A 20,525-nucleotide genomic window follows, 5' to 3' on the forward strand; every position below is an offset into this window, starting at 1 on the left:
ATCATGCATACATACTGCATTTATCATAAAATAAATTTATTCTTTGTTGTATCCATCACCTCTTATTCTTCTAACGACGATCTTTCTCCTCTCTTCTTCGTTCCATGGTCGATTCAATTTGCTCCACAAGCCATTGACAGCTAGTAGTCTCCGAGATACCAATGACAACGGGGTCTCTACCATCCTTAAGTACGACAACAAGGCCTTCTGGTTTGGATGTGCATTCCTTGATATTATCCAAGCGTACTTCCAATTCGACATCAAGCTTGCGTGTATTGATCACCAGTAAGCGCTCATATGTCAAAAGGACCATGTTTTCGTCACGATCGGTTGCACAGTGCGCCATATAGATGTCATGATAATATTTGCCGCTTGCCAAATCCTTGAGCCACATTTGTCCAAGAGATTCACGTTGTGAGAAAGGCTAAATAGCAATAATGAGCATACCATCCAGCAGCCGTATTAAAGTAAAACTCATGCTTACTCTCAAAATGTGATCCATTGCAATGTATCGCGGCAACCGTTCTCGACCGATATCGTTTGCATCAAACACTGTCGTCGTCTCACGTACACCAGCCGTGACATTACTTGCCAAATCAAACACACCAACCAAGGGCTTGGTTACCGCACCCACGAGACCACGACCAATGCCACCTGCAAAACCAATGACTCCTCCTTCTTCTGCACCTTCGATGGGTCGTTTCTAATAAAAGACAATCAGCTTTTCAAAACAAAACACCGATTATTAGGTCGCATTGTACACATACCACAAGACCAGCAACACCACTTGCTATACTGGATCCAAAATAGGTGGCTCCTTGCGTGATACCATATACTGCATGGCGTGGTTTGTTGCGATTGTGATTGATCCTGCGTCTGTCTTGGAACTTTTTATCCATGGTAGCAACCGATAGACCTTGTATAGTCCTCGTTAGATGATAATCCCTTCTTCCCATATTTCATTTGCATACCTTTTCCTATGCTTCCTGTGATACGACTCACACTATCGGTCACGCCAAAGACACTCTTTTTCATAAAGCCGCCCACACCCTATCATGCATTCCGTTAGCTTTGTCACTTTTGATGCTGCAGTGATGATAAAACCTACCCTGGCAATACCAATGCCTAAATCTTGGGGTCGATCGCTCATGATAAAACCTTGATATGGTTCATAAAATAGCTCACCGAATCCAGAGCTAAGCGTAGAGAATAATCCAACAGGGTTGCCCAAAAAGTCCACACTACCCAGGACCTTGTGTACTTGGAAAATGACTTCATCTCGATAATGCAATGTGATTCTTTGCATGAGGTCGCTGCTACTCACTCGCAGGTTCTCGACAATCAATGCGTTGAGTTTGATTGGTGCATCCTGATGAACAAGAAAAGAGCGTCAACATGATGACCTTTGATTCCTCAATTTAATTTACTTACATTGACGTTGCCAATAGTCATTGTGAATACGTCGAACGCATAGCGGAAAGGAGAACGACCCGTTTCTTCACTATTATGTAACCCGTGATCAATCAAACAATGAAAGCGGATAAGTAAACAATGAAAGTTACCTCGCCTCTGCAGCATTGAGATGCTCCGTTCGCATAAATGACAAATTGAGTCGCATTGGTTGGATACAGAATTCTTGGAAGTAGTATAGCGCGGGCACCTGCTGGCATTCTGGTTCCGGTATTTCTTTTTTGAATAGTGTTGCGTCCCTATGAACAAAGGCTACAGGGTTAAAAGGTGCCATAACAATCACGCAAAGTAGTACGTACGTGATGGCCTGGCTTTGTTGAGTAGATGCAAATTGTGTAAACTCGAGTAGACAGTATAAAAAGTCCTCGTCCATCTCAAATGTCATTTCTTGCAGCAGGAGCGAGAAGAGCTTGAAGTTGTATACACCATGTGCTAAAAATAACCACATCTCAATCAGTGTACGGCTCGCAATGGATTTCCAGGGCATACATCTTACCATCATCTTTGACTAAATCAAGTGCAAGGTGGAATGTCGGCGTTTGATCATCCACGCTGTTTTTGGGAAGCGTGGTAGGATAAAAGAGAATCGGATAAATCGATCCATGGAATTGATTGTCAACCTACAATGCAGCCAAAGTTAAGAGCGCTATACTCGGCCATCATTTCTTGGCATCACCTACCTGTAACCACTGAATGCTAGTGCGGATTGATTGGTATTGATTGGAATCCGTATACTTGAAGCGTACATCTCGTATCGTTGCATAAGCCATTTCCTGCCATCATAAATACGTTGAGCGTATGTACATTAAAAAGTATACCAGCAAATGTACCTGAACACGCTTGTTGATAATTGAGATGCCAATGTTTGCGAGGTTGAGTTCAAGCGAAAAGTTCACAACATGATTGATGCTGACAGCTTCGAATGTGTCACGTAAACTTCCTTCTCGAGAGCTTGATGCTGCTGTAGATGTCGCAGACGACTTTGGGCGGAACGGGCTGATGTTGCTGTCAAAGTCGGTAAGTCTCAATTGTAATGCCGAATCCACTGCCACAATATCCAAGGACATGATGCCAGGACCAATGGATTGTCCAATTTGTGCTTGTTGTTGTTTCTATGATACAAAGAAGAACGTCAATGGCAACTCTCGATTTACAAAGCATACAAGGCTACAAACCTTATATCGAATTGGTACTTGTGTGCCAATGGCTTGGAAGTTGACGCTGCTCGTTTTGCCATAAATGTTCAGCTTGAGACGTTTCTCATGCGCCACTGGCATACACCATGAATACGCCATTCGTTCACCAGGTTGTAGCTCAAATACACGTGGCGATGGGATGGCTTTCTTTTGACGATTGCTCAACTTGTACTCTTCCATCCCTATGGCCTAATAACAAAATGTAAGATACCTCATCTATAATACGAATGGCATTACATACCTCTTGGGAGAAGGCCACTGGTACACTGGATAGATTGACAATACCATACGGCCATGCTTTCTCGGTTTCCAAAAAGACAAAGATAGTCGCTTCCTGCATGACAATGGAGACTCTCACAAGAAGGGGTATCGTTTCTTGTCGGCGAGGATGCTCAAGCTTGATGTAATTGTCACCGATTTGTTGCAAGTCAAAAGGCGCGGACCTATATAATGCCAATGTTAGCCATATCGTGTACCTTTTTCTCCGTTTCCATGCTTACCATATACCACCTTCTTGATCCAGACGTAACGAAAGCCATCGCACACTTGACTTTGAAAGATGGAATAAGGATTGTTTATCACCGGTTGCAATCGTCTTCGCTTCTTCATCCGAGGCAAACTCGCGATATCGCACATCGACACCAAGGTTGTTCTTCAATATGAAGCGTGGTGCTATAGTAACTAGCTTCGACATGTGGTACTACAAGGAAATTTACATACGTCAATGAGCTTGAGGTAAATTATTTGTGTTGCAGGGTACTTACAATCCCTGTGCCTTCTTGTACATGCACACCAATATGGACTTGTTGGCTACTTTGGGTGGATTGCAAAACAATGTCTTGTACACTGCCAACAGCTTCGAAACTGAGAGGCTATATCAAGATCGTTAATACCGTAAATCGACATTTGTTGGTATGATCATCATCTTTACCTCGCTCATCTTTGATTCATTGACCGATATTTGAACGCGATTACGTCTATCCATCTCAGGGAATGAGAACATGAATGGTGTGACCTAGGATAGAAATTATTAGCTTAAATCATCTCATTCCTTTTTCCACCAAATACCTCTGCAGACCCATCAAATGCATCAATGGTGTATGTTGGATGTTTGGATTGTCGATAGCTCATACGCGACCTGATAGCAACGGGGAATCCGGTCTTATTCAAGACGAGATATGGTGCACAAATATTGATCCAAAGAGCATCGCTTGTTTTCCGTAGGCGTCTAAATCATGTTTTGTCAATATTGTCCTTGGAGAAAAATAAACATAGTACTCACGCAACATGCATCATCAAATCAAGTGGTGGGTTACTTCCGTCATTGCCAAGTCGTATTTGCTGGGAGACTGTGCCATCATCTGCAGTATCCAACTTGATGTCCACAAAGTCACTAGGCGCATATACTAAAGCAGCGTAAGCATACAAAGCATGTGTATTATCGTTCCACCCTTAAATGTGATAATTACCTGTATCTTGGACGTGTATACTTAAAGCCACGTGATTGTCGCTGTTGATGTGGTGCACATAACCAATCTCTCCTTTGGACACCTTTCCAGAGAATAGATTTCCTTCGGTTTTATCCTCGATGGTGTAATTAAAGTCGAATGGAAGCTCGTTCTTGACTTCGATGGGTGCACCAAGCTGCACAGTCATGTTTGGATAAGCACTATAAGAATGTTAGATGATACTGTATGCCTTCAACAGCAGCACCTTCATCCCCATCATAAGCATACCGTGCAATAGGATTGAGCTTGTCAAAGACACCCTGAACTTGGAAATAAAACACGTTGTCGTCTCTTTCCAGCGGCTTGCATGAAATCAGCTTGGGGCCCTTTGGATGTGTAATATCGGTCCAATGCAATGCCGGGGAGCTCCACTCATATCGGTCTTCATACAGGAAAAATTAGGAAAGGGTAAAAATACATGGATTAAAAGGCTTACCATTTGGACGAGTAACCAGCCAGCTGTTGTATGTCTTTGCAATAGGTATAGCAAACTCATTTCCTGGTTCTAAATAATGGATGAGTATCTCCAATTGCTTCATGTAAGCCATATCATTCCCCTACCAATATGCCAAATTTCGGATACTCGCTTGCTCTTTGCGGCATTCGTTAAAGCAAGCTGCATAGGTTCCAGTGTCTGATTCATCACCAACAACCCACTGCGGAATGTCACTTGCTTGACATGATTCTTGAGCTTGATATCCACCACTAAGCGATGCCTGATGCCGTCGACTTCATCCTTCATACGATATGTGTGCACGCCTTCTTTATCCAAGGACACATGCTGTACGCTCTTCCAATTGAAAGCTTCGACATGAACACCAAGCAAATTCTGACCAGGATGGCGTCTCTGCAAACCCATATGTTAGGTTATTGTATATGATTTGGACGAGCATACGCTTACCTCTCTACGTCGTTTCCAATCTCTGAATGTCCATGGCATCTCCTCACCATCCTTGAGAGCGTGTTTGTTGGATCCAATGTCACTCACACCAGCATCGTCGGACATGTTCCAGAATTGCAAATCATAGCCAGTGCAGTTACGGATCAAATAAGGACGCATGTGCTTTTGAGCATTTTCAGGAAGAGGTGTCTATTGAAAAAGTAGGGTACACATCAATATAGCACTTTTTACAAGCCATGAGCACTTGAAATCCTACCTGTGCTTGGACCATGGTGTCCGAGATTGAGAGTAATGTTTCCAAAAAGTTGTGCGTAACATCCAAGTTGAGTGATTCTTTGGATTCGATCTTGACCGACATGGCTTTGGTAGCTGGGTCCTGTGCTGCTTTGATACCAAATCCCCAAGGTTCAATGACTGGTTCCCAATGTGAGTTCCTGAAATTAAAGCTGGATGCCGCAAAGGTGAAGAACATATCCGCAGAGAGCTAGAAATGAACAATCGTGTAAGTATCATTCATACAAGGATGTACACTTAATGACTTACAGCACTCGACCAGTCCGATGCATTCACAGTGAATGGTTGCAAAGATGCATCAATAAATGGAAGCTCATGGAGGTCTTCGATAAGTGTGAATTGTAATCCTTCAAAGCGTGCTTTCAACTAATGATTCAATGAAAATGGAGAACATGTTAGCCATACGCTCACAAGGCAATGATGAATGGGTATGCATTACCGATTCCTTTGACATCACAATATAGGGCTCAATCTTTTGCAATTGATTCGTGTTCGATGATCCCCACTGATTCTCCATGCCATTGTCTTCTTGTTCCTGTTGTCGCGATTGATCATCGGATGCAGCTATTGGCAGGGCACCATTGTTGTTATTCACCGATCCGTCATCAAAACCTTGAGCACCTGGTGGAGGTGCAGAGTTGGATCCCATCAATGCAAGTGCCTTGTTGACGATATCCATTACCAGCATGGCGTCCTGATACGAGATACGAACAATGAGCGGTTGGACATCGACTTGTAGCATGGTGATACTGCAGCCAGGCATATTCGAAGACGTTTCCCATTTCAAATCCACATCGAAATTCTGAATAAAAGGAATAGCAGATCCTTTGGGGCTATCCATGCGACAAAGCACCATACCAATGCTATCAAGCTTGCATACCAATGACTCTTGTTGAATCGCTGTGAGTTGCTTAAATGAGAGGATCACCGCTTCAGAAGAATGAGACTCTGGATTGGCCAAACATGCAAGTTCCACATCCACAATGTTGACATTATAATGCAGCTGCATGGGATTCGTTTCTTGTTGTTGTTGTTGCTGCTGCTGTTGTTGTTGTTGTTGAGATTTGATGGAACGCTGCGAAGGGTTGACAGCTGAAGAAGCAATCGATTGCTTACGACCTTTGGATGAATCATCATTTCCATTCGTATATCGCTCACGTTGCGACTTTGCAAATGCTTGGGCTTCAGTCGTCGGCTCTGGTGAGAATGGCTTCATGAAAAAGTCGACAAGCAAAAAGACGTAGTCGAGTGAAAGCACCACCTTGGGAGAATCAACGGTGGCAGATACTGACATGATTTGTTGCTCGTGTTTAGCCGGCATCCGTAATTGCACTTGAAATTGTGGGCCATCCACATGGGAGGGTGTCATGATTTGGCGGAATTTGGATGATGATGTTGCACGTGTGTCGATGAAGGTGATTGATCCCATTTGTACTTCAAGTAACATCGATGCATCTTCCATCGTTTGCATTGACATGCTCGTATTGTTGAATGCAAGTTCGGCAATTCGGTGTTGATCCCATTCCTTAGGGTCTGCATCTGATCCAGCAAGAAGTTCCAAACGCACCATGTTAAGGCTCATGGTCATAGCAAGTTGGATTGCATTGGTGCTTTTTGGTGGTACAGCTCGTTCTTTTTCTTTTTGCTGTGGTCGTGGTTGGCTACGTACGGACGCTGAATGGAAGCTGAGTCGATCATCTTGGATATCATTCATCTCTTCTTCATTGCCACCACCACTCATGAACGTTTCCATAAGGTTGTTGTAGATATCCAATAGCCACTTGTATTGCCTCTCAGTGAGTGCCATTCGAATATCAGAAACCGTACCAGTGATTCGAGTAGCTGGTCCCCACTCTGGTGCTGGTGTCTCAGGGCTTTCAATCAAAAAGGCAATATCCAAGTCGTCAATGATAGGTAATGACAGCTCACGTAATTGGGTGCCACCATCACTTGAAGTAGTACTCGTGGAATAAGATCGTAGGCTGATATCATATAAACCGCAACGAATCCTGCTGACCGAAATATCACGAGGTGCAGATGTCATATCCGTGTGCTTACGACGAGTCACTTGAGTAAATTCATTGGCTGCTCGAATCTCACCCAAATGCGCAAGGATCATATCACCGTTGTCGCTCATTGGGAAAATTACAACAGGGCTCTTGATAGCCACATCAAAGTGCATACGTGAGTTCGTCTCTTGCTGTTGCTGGATCTGCTGAGCCGCAGCTTCACGAGCAGCATCATACACCGTTTTCATCTCCAAGAACTCACTCAAATAATCAAGGATAGGCTTTGTCGAATCAAGCAGCTTGAATTGAAGTGCACCCATTCTCAAGTAAAATTGGGATTCATATCCAGGGTACTCAGGTGCAGCAGGATCGTAGGTCTCGTATGAAAAGTCGGCAAGCTCATCTCCCTTGATACTTAGCATATACACTTCGGATGCTCCATTCTGCTCATTGGTAGGTCCCACCGCACTGTCGTCTGTCAAAGTGAAGTTGCCAAATTTTCCTTCCACCTTGAGCGTATTGGGATACAATAGCACTTTGAGATCGCCATAAGACAAGACACCAGTGCCGAGTCGTTTGCCATCATCATTCAAAATAAGCGTCAATGAATCCATATGTATATCCACCTTGATTGTATTGCTCGAAGCGGGTGCGTTTGCTGAAGCTTGTGTTGCGCTCGTTTTGTTTGCAGAGCCTTGTGATAGGCGACGTGATGATGATTGCTGTTGTTGCTGCTCATTATCACTCGGGCCAGTGAATGTTGTCAAAATGAAATTGTAGAGTGTCAACAATGAGCTTCGTGTCACGATAATGTTGAGCGTTGATAATCCGATTTCTACTGTTTGGTCGAAACCTTGGTAAATTTCTTGATAGAGTGGATGAGAGCGTTTGGCCTGGATGTACTTGACATTGACGAGGTTGCCAGTTTGCTGTCTAGTGCCACCAACTGCATTGGATGTAACAAGGTAATGAAACTCTTCACCATGCTCCATATCATCAACAACATTGAGTGTCTTCAACGAAACATTGACAACCATGTCATAGGGCCGCGATACGAAATCCAAATAAAATGTCTCCAAAATAAGCTCACACAATAGCTTGTCATCGCCTTCATCCGATGCCTCATGCACAGTAGCAGAAACCTTGTCCACCGTAAAGGTAAATCTGAAATCTTCATGCTGGTAATGGTTGCTCATCACTGCAAATGATCCTGTAGCACTCGATGGTGTTGCAAGTGTTGTCGTGTTTGTATCCACAGATTGTTGGCTTTGAGATCTCCATGATGGGCTCGAGCTGGATTCACTTTCTGCATCTGATATAAGAAGATCATCCTTGCTATTCCAGGTTGTTTGACCGAGGAAGAGAGATTGCTTTCGCTGCTGATTCGAGGAAATAGGTGGTGTCTCAATTTGAGCTGATTGATCATCGCCAGAAGATATGCTGCCCAATATAAGATCGATCATGCGCATAAGCACCTTGTACTTTGCATCCGAAATGTTGACTGATAACAATGGAAGATGTCCAGAAATTTTGAACTTTGTAAATTGTGATGCACGTTGCAGGATACAAAGCTCGACAATGAACGTCATGTCGATTCGCTGAATAACGTAATCTTGTCCTACTTCATCTTGTTGCTGCTGCTGCAGACATGCTTGAACATCTTTCCCAATCAATAGCTTCGTTTGTGTCAGCTGAACATGGAACTTGTCGTACATCAAGCTCTGTAAACGCTGATAATCCTCTTTGCTGATCTTTTTGCCCTTGTATTCATTAGCCAACTCGTGATTCGCCAAGTCGCTGTCGATACGAATGTGTCCGGCATCAATAATCATGCAAGGAGTATGCTTCTGGGTGCAACTAAAGCAAAGCTATATCAATACAAAGTATGTATATACGCCTTTTCGAGTACTTACCTTTCGGGTATAATGATGAGGGGTGCATCCATGTCCATATCCACTGCAAGGGTTGTATGCTGATTGAGAGCATATTCTAAACCAGTCAACGTTTGCTGTTTGAAGCCTTCCAACGATTCACCAGCCGCTTCAAGTAAGGCATTGATGCTTTCAGACTTGTTCTCTGGAGGCTTGAAAAAGTCAAGAACACCACGTACAATGGCTGGATTGAATATGATTTCCAAACGACGAGACTTGAGCTTGATTGCATTGTCAGCGATATTGTTGAATGGCTTGTGATCCAGCACGGCGTATAGTAAAGGCTCCTGTGTGTCGCTCTCATCATCATGCGTGGTATTATCAATGGATCTAAATAGCCCGTATACATGTAAGCAACTTTGGCTATAATAAAAGCAACCGCGACATACCTAATCTGATCGCCTTTCCTAATACCAATCAATTGAGGATATAGGGTATTCGGGGTGATTCCATCGTACAATCGAAGATCCCTGAGACCAACAGCAATCTGGGAGGATTCAATGTATTGGGTAACACCAACTGTAACCGTGTCAAATACGAGAGATGCAAGATCTTGGCGTTTGGCGGTGTGAGAATACTGCATAAGTGAAAGCGATCCTCGTTTGAGCTCCGTATTGATTTTGAACTTGATGGTCTGTAGCAGAATTGATGATAAGCACATAGGCAAGCTTTGAACACAAAGGGAGACTTACATCTTTGGGCATATCAACAGCTGCTGCTATAGCTGCTTTTTCCTCGTCATAGTCAATCGCATCGTATAGCTCGCGCTTTTGATCTTCAGTCATCACCAAAGGTTCATCCTCCTAATTAAAAACCAAAGAATAAATATTCACGTTGCCTGGATACGGTATCCTGCCCACTTACTCCTTCAGGACTTGACTTATCGGAAGATGAACCACCATACCACCACGAACTGAACCATCCTTTGTTCTCGCTTTCATTCTTCTTCTTCTCTTGCTCTAAGTGATGCATGATGGTGATTAATATGGGATAGAACATAGATACGAGAGAGCAAAGTATATACCAATTTTGATCTTCTCTCGCTTCAACTGGTTCTTGGCAAGGCTGCGATAAAATCGGATATCATCAAAGCTAAGGATGCGCTCCAGCTCGGCTAACTTGTCCTCTTGTTCTTGAGTAGCCTTCTTTGTCTTTGAAGCCACATAGCATTCAATGTAGGCACGCCGCTGATCTCTTCGTGTACGAAAATGATCCCAGGTCCATTGATAGTTACGTTCATGGATCTCTGACAACACTGCACTTGTAGCAAACTTCCAATACGCACGTGGGTTGAACTTCTTGTCAGCATTGTATTCAGGATGGAACTTGAGATACTAATAAAATACGCAAAGATGTGAGTAGAAATTCATTGCATTGGTCCCCCTCCCCCAAAATCCTCCTTCTACCTTTTGCTTTTTCAAATTGATATGGAAAAGGTCGACAAGGAGCAAGGCATCTCGATACTGATGGTCGTCGAGGCACACACCGAGCTCATCGAATAGAAGCGTGATGTCTGTCTTTGCTGTATCTCCACCAAATTGCTTATTCAGCTTCACCTATAATGCAGTTATGAGTATTTCAAGAGTGATACGATGAAATCAAAAGCTTACTTTGCCAGTGCCTGATACCGGCTTGAGAATGTATTGATGATCTTTGGGGTCATTTGAACCATCAGGAATCTTTCAAATCAATGTATCAGTATACGTGTTTTGGATCGGTCGTGTAAGCAAATAAGGAATGCCGACTTACCAGATCGGTATAGATACGTGATGCTTCTTCGTGGGGAAGGCCTGCAAGTGATTTGGCGTCGGTGTTCCAATAAACAGACAGCGAGTGTAACGTAGCCAGCTACAGTGTTAGCATGAATCCCGCACATTAGTTTCACCAGCATTATGGATAATAAACCCACTCCATGTTTACCTTATGAATGGTATTGGTCATCTCGCTAATAAATGTAGGATTCCATTGTCCATCGGTAGAAACAGCTGATAACTCTTTGAGCGTGATTCCAGCAGCAAATGGATGGCCTGGATCAGAAACGTTGTCCTCAAATCGTAAATGGATATTCTTGATAGAAACTTGTAGATTGTCAATGACTTTGGTTGTCAGCTGGCTGAGGAATCCATCGCCTTCTTCAGATGTCTGCTGATCTTTGCCATCCTTTTGTTTTTCTGGTCGTTGTTGCGATAATAACTCTGCGGTAGCCAAACGTCGCTGCTTGAGTTGTTGAGCACGTTCTTCTTCTTCCTCTAATGACAGCTGACATACAAATCATTAATGCTAGTACGGTATATTTACGTCACTCGAACACCATCCATTACACCACACATACCGTTGCTTCACTTTTGGGAACGGCAAGCAAATAAACATTTTCAATGAACACCTTGACAGGCTTCGTCTTCAAGTTTGACCATGGAATGCTCAAGGTTAGCTCGCCCAAGTATCCTTTAAAGTAGTGCGACAAGAGAGTCAATATCGGCTAAACGCATATTCCTTCCCGTATAACCATAATACCTTCCAACACGTCGATAGGCAAGTCAAGTTTATCCAGTGCTTCTCGCCTCAGTTTGAGATCTCGAAGATTTGCTTCTCCTGAGAATGGTTTAGAAAGAAGCTATCGTTAAAGAAGGTCCAATGACGAATAAACCAAAAGAGACCATATTGAATGGCATTTCTCTCATACCTTTCCAAACACCAATGTTAAGCTGGTCATAGTTGAGGTTGGATACATAATTGCCGAGGAAGCGATTGAGAATGGTTGCCACCAGTGATTCCAACATTGTGTGTCGCAGGTGAAACCAGGCCACGGACTACAGTTGCATGCAACGCGCTCGAAGTAGCATTGTCGAAATCGAGGTCCGAAACTTGTCGCCATGCTAATCCAGAATTGATCAGCATTATCATCACATCCCAATATGACATACATACTTTTGAGTGTCGCGTACAAGCCTTCCAAGCTTGGCATCATAAAGCATGCATCATCAACCAACAGCAGCAATATAGTAGGTACGTTCTGATCAATAGAGTCCACCGCAAATCAAGTACATAGACCGCCATCATCCTCATAATGCCATGAGCCTAACGTATACAAATCAATATTATCGAACCATGATATCTTTGCGTTGTTTCATTTCTTTCATACCTGTCCATCCCAAAATGCCTAATGTGAATGATTATACAAATTAAGTGAGTGGCCTTCCCATGAAGTACAAATAAAAGCCGTTTACTTACACGCGCAACAACCGCACATCCAAAGAAGATAGCCATAGGGTGATGTAAGGTGACGCCCTACAACCAAAAGCTTCCATTAATCCTTGATCACAAATACAAAACGCCATTGCATCCATCATGCTACTTACAAAGAAATCCAGCTTTGGCAATACCCAGAAAGAACCATCCATCCACTTTCCCTATCCACTGTACGCATGAAATTTTAGTATCACACCGGATGACGCCCCACCAAAAGAATCGATGCCTTGGGATTACCACGTTTGAATATGAAGCTACGAGGGAACTCGGCCAAACCTGTGGCATAATTGACATGGCATTAGCACTAGTACGCGTTTGATGTCATGGGCCTGTATGCAAGAGAGCGAACTTACCATAACAGATAAAGGTATGATTTGCTGTCACCTCTACTATAGGGCTCGGAAAATGGCAACGCTTAAGAGACAAAATAGACCTTCATGACACCAAAGAGTGTGCTTGATGGGATGATCGACCTGTGTATATGTACATTACTAATAGTACATAGTTGACCTTTGGGGTTGCGAGGGATACCTAGCAAAAGCCATATGCAAATCGAACGTGCTTGGATAACGAGGACACCAGATGATAGGATAAAGCTTGCTGACACCAAAAGTGCATATTGATGTTTGTTGTTGATACGATTCACCCATAAGAAATTGGCGTTACGAAGCAAGGAAATCATAGGCCCTAGAATGATTGAGCCGCGCGATCAGAAGATGCATATTTAAGTCCAAGCAGCATCGTGAAACTCACCCATTCCCGCTAACACAACATGGTTCTCTCCCTTAGACAGCACACTACATTGGCTTCCTTGGCGTGCTCTCATGATGAAGTAATACTGCCGAACGAAAACTTGCTACCCCATATCTTTTTGTAAGTTCACTTGAATCCCGCCAATTCCAGGATGATCCCTTTACCTTGAAGTATCTTTCAATACCATTGGTACTGCAAATAATCTTGTATCCAATCGATCCAGTATGTGCTGCTGCTGTTTCATTGTAAGGTTCGTTAATCAACAAGTCTTGCGTTGTAGATCCAATATCATGCATACCATTGATTCAACGTACAGCATTCTTGCTTTGATATCAACATTTTGTAGCCGCCACAGGAACCATCATCCAGCGTGCTCAAGCTAGAATAAATGCAACGTAAGATAACAAGAACAGCATGCGCTTTTCGTGTTAACATACTCAAAGGAACAATGTGAATCGCTCTTTGTGTGGTAGCCATGGAAAAACACCCACACGACACACGACGCCCCCTTGGATCCTGTATAAACCAGACAACCGTAACTAGACACAACTTTTAGTGCCACAATGTCCAACTTGAGTGATAAAAGGAATGCAGCGATTGAACGTACTTGCTGTATTGCAATGGAAGTTGGAGTCGTGGGTAGATCGCGCGCGTAGTTGTTGTTGAATGTCTGCAACTGGAAAGTGTCGCCATTGACCACATGTTCAACCCAATGAACGCTGTACATTGAAAGAAATGCCAGTTGTGAATGCGCCGTGGTATGTAAATGGAAACAAGTTTACCTTGCCTTGTGAAGTGGAAGTGAAGGAGAAGGGGCTCTTTGTCTTCCCTCTCTCAATTTGTGCACCACCACCCCGCCTGTTACAGTAGCTGCTGTGAACACCTATCTCGATCATGTCCTATACACTTAGGTCAGTCATAACGACCACTACTCGACATCCAATAGAGGATAATCCTTGTAATTAAGCTACTCATTTTTACTGTGGATTGGATCGGCGTCTACTACGTATCAGGTCCGTGCACATCAATGCAGCTCAACTCCTGAACTTGTGCAACCAATATATGTCTCGCCTACCAAACATAGAACAACATAATATCCCTGTATAAATTCATTGTCATTGTCATAATGAATAGCTTTTTCATGTTTGGATTCTGTTTGCTTACCTTCCTAAAAGGCATCGTCACCCATTTGTGCAGCAACCTGTCAAGGACGCGCGTGTGTAACCACCACGTGCCATTTCACTCAGCTCTCCATCTTTCCGTTAATGCAACCGACACCATCCACTAGGAAAAAGCAACTCCATCACGTTTACAGCATAGGTAAAACATAAAGGTGCCTGTATCTCAACACTTTACAATGAAACGTGGGGTTTTGAATATAGCAATGGGCTCGGCTTGGCCAACAGCACCTTGTGTGAAAGTTTCGTGTTCAATGTCGCAAACAGCCCAAAAAATATTTTTTGGTCGTCGTCGTCGTCGAAGAGGTCGACCCCCAGATCCAGTTTGGCTGGTACCGACATTGCGAAATCTGGGATTGGCAAGCTTGATCGTGAAACTTTCACACAAGGTGCTGTTGGCCGAGCCGAGCCCATTGCGCTAATAAAAACCCCACGTTTCATTGTAAAGTTCGGAGCTACAGGCACCTTTATGTTTGTAAGCGTGATGCTATACGAAGAGTGGTCTTTGTTCATTGTCAAGTAGGTGGACCCTGGCAGAGCAAAAGATGCAGAAGGACCTCTTTGGGTAACTCAGCTAAAAAGTCAGGACTTCAGGGGCAATGCATGACAGGTACGCAACCCTCCCTTTTATGTCATACATTGGCAGCTAATAGCCACTTTTGTGCATTCCCAACTTTTGTGCATTCTATTGTAGGTGGACGATGCTCCTGCTCTAGACATTCATTTCCATGATTAAAGTAGGTTGATCCGAGCTGATTTGGTTGAGTTACGCTCACACAAGGTTACATCGGTTGAGCTACATCGAGCGTACTCTATGTCCAGAGTGATGTAATCTCTCTTTGACCGTAGCTCAGTCAAATCAGCTCGGATCAACCTACTTTAATCATGGAAATGAATGTCTAGAGCAGGGGCATCGTTCCCATGCAGTGGATCTCGCAACAATGATGATTGGATAAAAGTGGCCGTTAGCTAGCAATACATGCCTGTTCCCAGATGATCCATAAAGTATTATACATTGACCCTTTCATTCATGCAAACGTAGCTGTGTTACACAACACGACCCTCTGCATCTTTGGCTCTCCAGGGTCTAGCTACTTGACAATGAACAAAAACCACTCTTCATATAGCATCACGCTTACAAACATAAAGGTGCCTGTATCTCCGAACTTTACAATGAAACGTGGGGTTTTTATCAGAGCAATGGGCTCGGCTTGGCCAACAGCATCTTGTGTGAAAGTTTCGCGTTCAATGTCGCAAACAGCCCAAAAAATATTTTTTGGTCGTCGTCGTCGAAGAGGTCGACCCCCAGATCCAGTTTGGCTGGTGGCGACATTGCGAAATCTGGGATTGGCAAGCTTGATCGTGAAACTTTCACCCAAGGTGCTGTTGGCCAAGCCGAGCCCATTGCGCTAATAAAAACCCCACGCTTCATTGTAAAGTTTGGAGATACAGGCACCTTTATGTTTGTAAGCGTGATGCTATATGAAGAGTGGTCTTTGTTCATTGTCAAGTAGTATTTTTTTTTTGTATGCTAATGGGTTTTTATTTAGGGGATATCTTACCCCAAAATAAATTCTACTGTATCCAACTGAATCGGGGGGACAAGGGTGGGATGTCTAGCAATGAGTGAATCAAGGTATTCATATGCCGAGTAGTGATTCCAAGGAATCTCTTGTAGAAGACATTGCCAATTGCATAGCCCAAATGGAGGGGCGCTTCCAACTTGGTCTTGGTAAACAAAGCAAAAGCTGGTTGGTTGTTGTGGTTGTAAGAGGATAGCGTGCCATGCCATCTCGGGTGTAACGTGAGGGAGCTGATGAGTACCAAGGCATCAATCCAGAATACTCGTTTGAATAATAGTCCAAAAACATATGGCGAGAGGTTTCCACTTCACCAAAGCAAAGCTGACAAATCGGGGGTGGGATGTTTCACTGGCATGAGTCGATGAAGGTGTTGAGTTGTCGATAGATGATGGTGGAGAATACGCCACCAAATGGTACGAGACCCATGTGGCATTCGTAGCTTCCAAAACGTTTCCAGTGGTAAGGTGCAATAGTCGTTTCAATGGTGGTAGTGGATGTTTTGGATCGCCAATAAGCTCTGAGTTGTCCCGGCTAACTTTGGTGACAGCAATAGCAGAGGTGGTTGTTGTGGAACGTGAAGCGGGATATTCCTTGATGGTAGACACCATGAGTTCAAATCGGGTAATGGTGGATTGAGCCAAGTGGGTTGTCGGCAGTGGTGTGGGTTTGTAGTGTTGGATGTAACGTCATGGTACCTTGTTCAACGGCTTCGAGAACACGTGCCATTGCTTGTCGAATGCGTGTAGCATATTTGATGGTCAGCTTGCGGTCACGGTTTATCCATCGGTAAACGTTTGAAACGAGGATTTTGAGTGTGGGGAGTGGGGTGGATTCAGGGAGAGCAAGGGTGAGGTTGCGGAAGGGGATGTTGAGAAAATCATAAGGAGAGCTTGTCAATAGGAAATTCAGGTAATCTAGCTGACAATTGAAGGAGGTGTTGGATATGGGGGAAATCGGAACATAAACGAATTAATGGGGGAGTGGAAGAAAAAGTGTGGGTAGATGCATGGTTGACCAGTATACAAATGGAAGAGATGGGCGAGGAATGAGATAAATGGGGATGGGGATTGAAGGCGAATGGTGTAAGACTCGTTGAAGATATACATGATGAAGTGCGAGATGTTGATCCTGAATATCCACCAGGCCCAAACCACCTTGTGAGCGTGGTAAAATAACAAGTTGACCAACTCGATATGGAAAAAATTGCACACATAATTACGAATCAGTGTTTGACACTTGAATCCATGGTTTAGGGACGACACAACCCGTAGTACATGCCACAGCCGAGATAAAAGCAGGAGTTTCCCCAAGAATTCAAGAGAGTACGTTGTTGTAGTAGGTGTAATGAGTCCTTCTGGTGTAAAGCTGCTCAAAAAGCTATCCAAATGTTGATCATGGTGATAGAGGGGGTATCCCAGGTATGTCGTGCTGCTGGAGAAGTACGATCATGCCATTGGGCATTAATCGTGTGTAACATGTGTTGCTATGAGGGATTAGGTTCACCTGAAAGGGAAGTTCACGGTCTTGTTGAGGTTAACTTTGCCATTGACGCCAATTTGTATGTCGTAAGATGTTGTAATAGATATTGCCATTCGGTGGGTGTACGGGTAACACAACAAGTCATCAGCATACGCCAATACTTTGATTGGTGGAATGTGTGGTGTATACAAGTTAGCACGAAAATGGATACGGTGATTCCATTTGGTCATGCTTGGATTAGTCAAAAGATCCTAATAATAAGGTCGATATATGGGTGCGGAGAACAAAGGTTAGAAGGGAGAAGAGCAGGGGTATACAAGGCAGGACTGATTGCATCCACGGTTGAAGACACGGAGAAGATGGCGCTAACCATTAATGGGATAGGAGACAGAGGTGGGAGAAGAAGAGGTGGAGGTGAGGGAATCAATGAATTGAGTAGGGAATCCAAACCTTGTCATTACCTGCCGAAGATAATCCGAATGTACTCTGTCATAAGCTTTTCTGGCCAAGTAACACACCCACTGATGGAGATGATGGAGAGAAACGCCGAACATGATGCACGTTTTGTACCACCCAACCATTGTCTGAGATAAGCTCGTGTTTGACAAAAAGCTAGCCTGAAAAGGGTTGATTAAGCGATGCATGATGGGTTGTAACCGGTTCGCCAACAATTTGGTAAATAGTTTCGCATCCGAATTAATCAATGACAATGGGCGCCAGTTGGCCAAAAAGACGTGGGTCTCCTTTTCTAAACAACAAAACCATGCGAGTTGACAACCACGAACGAGGATACAAGTTAGTAAATAAAGTTGCTTGATTCATCACTAAGAGTAGCAGCTGGATCACCGGTTCCCACGTTTGCATGTGTTTGAGTAATTCAAAAAGGTAAACCATCCATCCCAGGGCTTTTACCCAAAGGTGTGTTCAATGGCTCGAACAAGCTCGTCCCAAGAAAATGGTCACGTAGATTGTCTCCTTGTGTTGCTGTCACTTGCACTGAGGAAGGAATAGAAGATAACATCTTATCAACAGCGGCCTGGGGCAGTCAATCTCGGTAGGGGTATAAAGATCCTTGTAATAGTGACGAGCATGTTGCATTATCCCGCACCCATGGTGGTGAAAGTTCACCGGTGTGGGTCACGGAGATGGTGGATGGTGGTGGCGGCCTGTCGTTGTTTCAACACTTTGAAAAATTACGGTTATTTCGTTCCCCTTCCTCGTGCCATCGGGTTGCTGTTCGTAACAACAATTGCTTGCAACACGTTCTTGAATGTTGGCAATTTCTTTTCAAGAGGTGGCAGTCGTGGGTCTCGAGTACCATGTTGTTGTATGATAACATGTCGACGACGTTGTAAAGTACGAAAGTGTTGTTTGGTGGTATGGCGGTGGCGGAAGCTGTAATCAATAGCTGTTTCCTTTAAACCGCTTTCGAGGTTGTCCCAGCATGCTTGCGGATCCATTTCAATGAGCTCATCATCCAATTGTGTAAAGTACTCCTTCACTGTATCCTGTAACAATAGATCAAATGGAGGTTGGCCCAACAGCAGGGTTAAACGCCAACAGCCAGGGCCGGTGTCCATGCTGTGTATTCGAAAATCCACTGTCAGCATCTCATGGTCAGTCCAAGCACGTGACATGTGCCATTGCTGAGCATTAGAAATCATGGAGTGGAGGTGATGGGCAAAGACGTAGTCCACAGTGGTATGAAGATTGCCCGATGGTATGTAGGTGCTGCCGTAGGAGGAGAAAGCATACCATTGATCTCTGGATACAGCGCAATTGTGAAAGGTTCAACAGAAATTCGCAATCATGCATGGTCTGAGTCTGAATGCAACTTGGTGTGAAGATGGGTGTTGAAATCGCTTATGACAAAGCACGGTTCGGAAAGATCTGTAAAAACAGGGTAAATCAAGGAGGTCGTCGATCCCTTTCAGCGAATGCATAAAGGACCACAATACGACACAAAGCCCCATGTGACGTACAATGGCGGATACAATACAACGTTGGTCAAGTGTCACATAGGTATTGGAAAGTGTGAAGGAGGGGTTGAGGCAAATAAGGGCACAATGTTTAGTGAAGCAAGAAGAGGAATTGGGAAAAAGGCGGTGTGAGAGATGTCTTGGTTAGTAAGTGTTGGAGCATGCGTTTGGGATACTTCCTGTAGAGCGAGTAAATCAATGTTGAGATGCTGTGATCGTAGGTGTCGAACAAATTGATTGTGCCTCTTTTGAATAGCGAGCGAACATTCAGAAGAGGCGAGTCGTGCTGTATTATTTATCATATTATTGGTGATGCTGTGGGTCAGGTGATTCCCCAGCGGATTGTTGTAAACGTTGTTGGCTCATGTTGCGTGACACGTGTGCTGGATGCTGTATCAAGTTTTGGTTTCTTAGGTGTTGGCGTGTGTGCTGTTGATGCTGATCGTGGTCGATAATAGGGTCGTTGTTGTCATTCATTCTATGGTCGTTGTCAACAAGTGTTGAGGTGGTGTCAATGATCATTCGATTGTCGGCGTTGTCGGTAGTTGGATTGCTAGAGTCTTTGGTGACATTGGTGCTCTTCTTATGTTGATCTTCAACATCGGGCTGAGAAGCTGTATCAGTATGCTGATCATTGGTTGAATTGATCTATTATCATCGATGATGGATGAAGGTGCTGTAGTAGTCATCTCCGAATCATGATCATCATCTACAGCTGACGCTGTGGTTGGGTACGTGTCAAGAAGCTGAGAATCGGTCAATGAATCCACCATGGCAGCTGGCGTTCACGGTATACAACAGACAATGTCGATGAAATGGCCTTTTTGGTGGCAGTGGAAGCAAGTGAGTTCTTGAAGTTTGGGGCATTCTATCTTGCGTGATGACCTGAGTGTTGCAATAACGGCAAAGAGGAGGTGCGTTTTTCCATGAGGCAGGGAACACATCATCCCAAACTTCACGATAGCAATACGTAACTGAACGAAGTACACGAAGTG

The 20,525-nt window shown here is 43.9% G+C and overlaps 4 protein-coding genes across 4 annotated transcripts; all 4 read right to left on the reverse strand.

The window, feature by feature from the left end:
• Window positions 1-70: 70 nt before the first annotated feature.
• O0I10_000552 (uncharacterized protein) lies at window positions 71-12,089 on the reverse strand (the record flags this gene model as incomplete). Its single annotated transcript, XM_058480661.1, has 38 exons — window positions 71-424; window positions 485-703; window positions 768-916; window positions 972-1,050; window positions 1,109-1,369; window positions 1,432-1,501; window positions 1,563-1,709; window positions 1,770-1,902; window positions 1,967-2,090; window positions 2,151-2,243; window positions 2,301-2,582; window positions 2,646-2,855; window positions 2,908-3,109; window positions 3,167-3,366; window positions 3,431-3,538; window positions 3,598-3,681; window positions 3,735-3,894; window positions 3,949-4,072; window positions 4,136-4,335; window positions 4,403-4,556; window positions 4,611-4,679; window positions 4,736-5,021; window positions 5,076-5,264; window positions 5,332-5,559; window positions 5,619-5,735; window positions 5,809-9,235; window positions 9,292-9,639; window positions 9,699-9,943; window positions 10,002-10,112; window positions 10,174-10,268; window positions 10,334-10,643; window positions 10,716-10,865; window positions 10,920-10,988; window positions 11,059-11,157; window positions 11,230-11,568; window positions 11,642-11,754; window positions 11,824-11,901; window positions 11,993-12,089. The coding sequence occupies 38 exons, from the start codon at window positions 12,087-12,089 to the stop codon at window positions 71-73; spliced, it is 9,723 nt and encodes a 3,240-aa protein (XP_058348225.1).
• A 4,231-nt stretch (window positions 12,090-16,320) lies between these two features.
• On the reverse strand, window positions 16,321-16,680 carry O0I10_000553 (uncharacterized protein; the record flags this gene model as incomplete). The annotated part of the gene is made up of 1 exon (XM_058480662.1): window positions 16,321-16,680. The coding sequence occupies one exon, from the start codon at window positions 16,678-16,680 to the stop codon at window positions 16,321-16,323; it is 360 nt and encodes a 119-aa protein (XP_058348226.1).
• A 2,070-nt stretch (window positions 16,681-18,750) lies between these two features.
• On the reverse strand, window positions 18,751-19,215 carry O0I10_000554 (uncharacterized protein; the record flags this gene model as incomplete). Its single annotated transcript, XM_058480663.1, has 1 exon — window positions 18,751-19,215. One exon carries the CDS (start codon window positions 19,213-19,215, stop codon window positions 18,751-18,753), a length of 465 nt encoding a protein of 154 aa, XP_058348227.1.
• A 618-nt stretch (window positions 19,216-19,833) lies between these two features.
• O0I10_000555 (uncharacterized protein) lies at window positions 19,834-20,303 on the reverse strand (the record flags this gene model as incomplete). Its single annotated transcript, XM_058480664.1, has 2 exons — window positions 19,834-20,178; window positions 20,244-20,303. The coding sequence occupies 2 exons, from the start codon at window positions 20,301-20,303 to the stop codon at window positions 19,834-19,836; spliced, it is 405 nt and encodes a 134-aa protein (XP_058348228.1).
• Between the last annotated feature and the right edge of the window lie 222 nt (window positions 20,304-20,525).

Source organism: Lichtheimia ornata, assembly GCF_029851405.1.
Source record: "Lichtheimia ornata isolate CBS 291.66 chromosome Unknown scaffold00002, whole genome shotgun sequence".
Lineage (NCBI taxonomy): Eukaryota > Fungi > Mucoromycota > Mucoromycetes > Mucorales > Lichtheimiaceae > Lichtheimia > Lichtheimia ornata.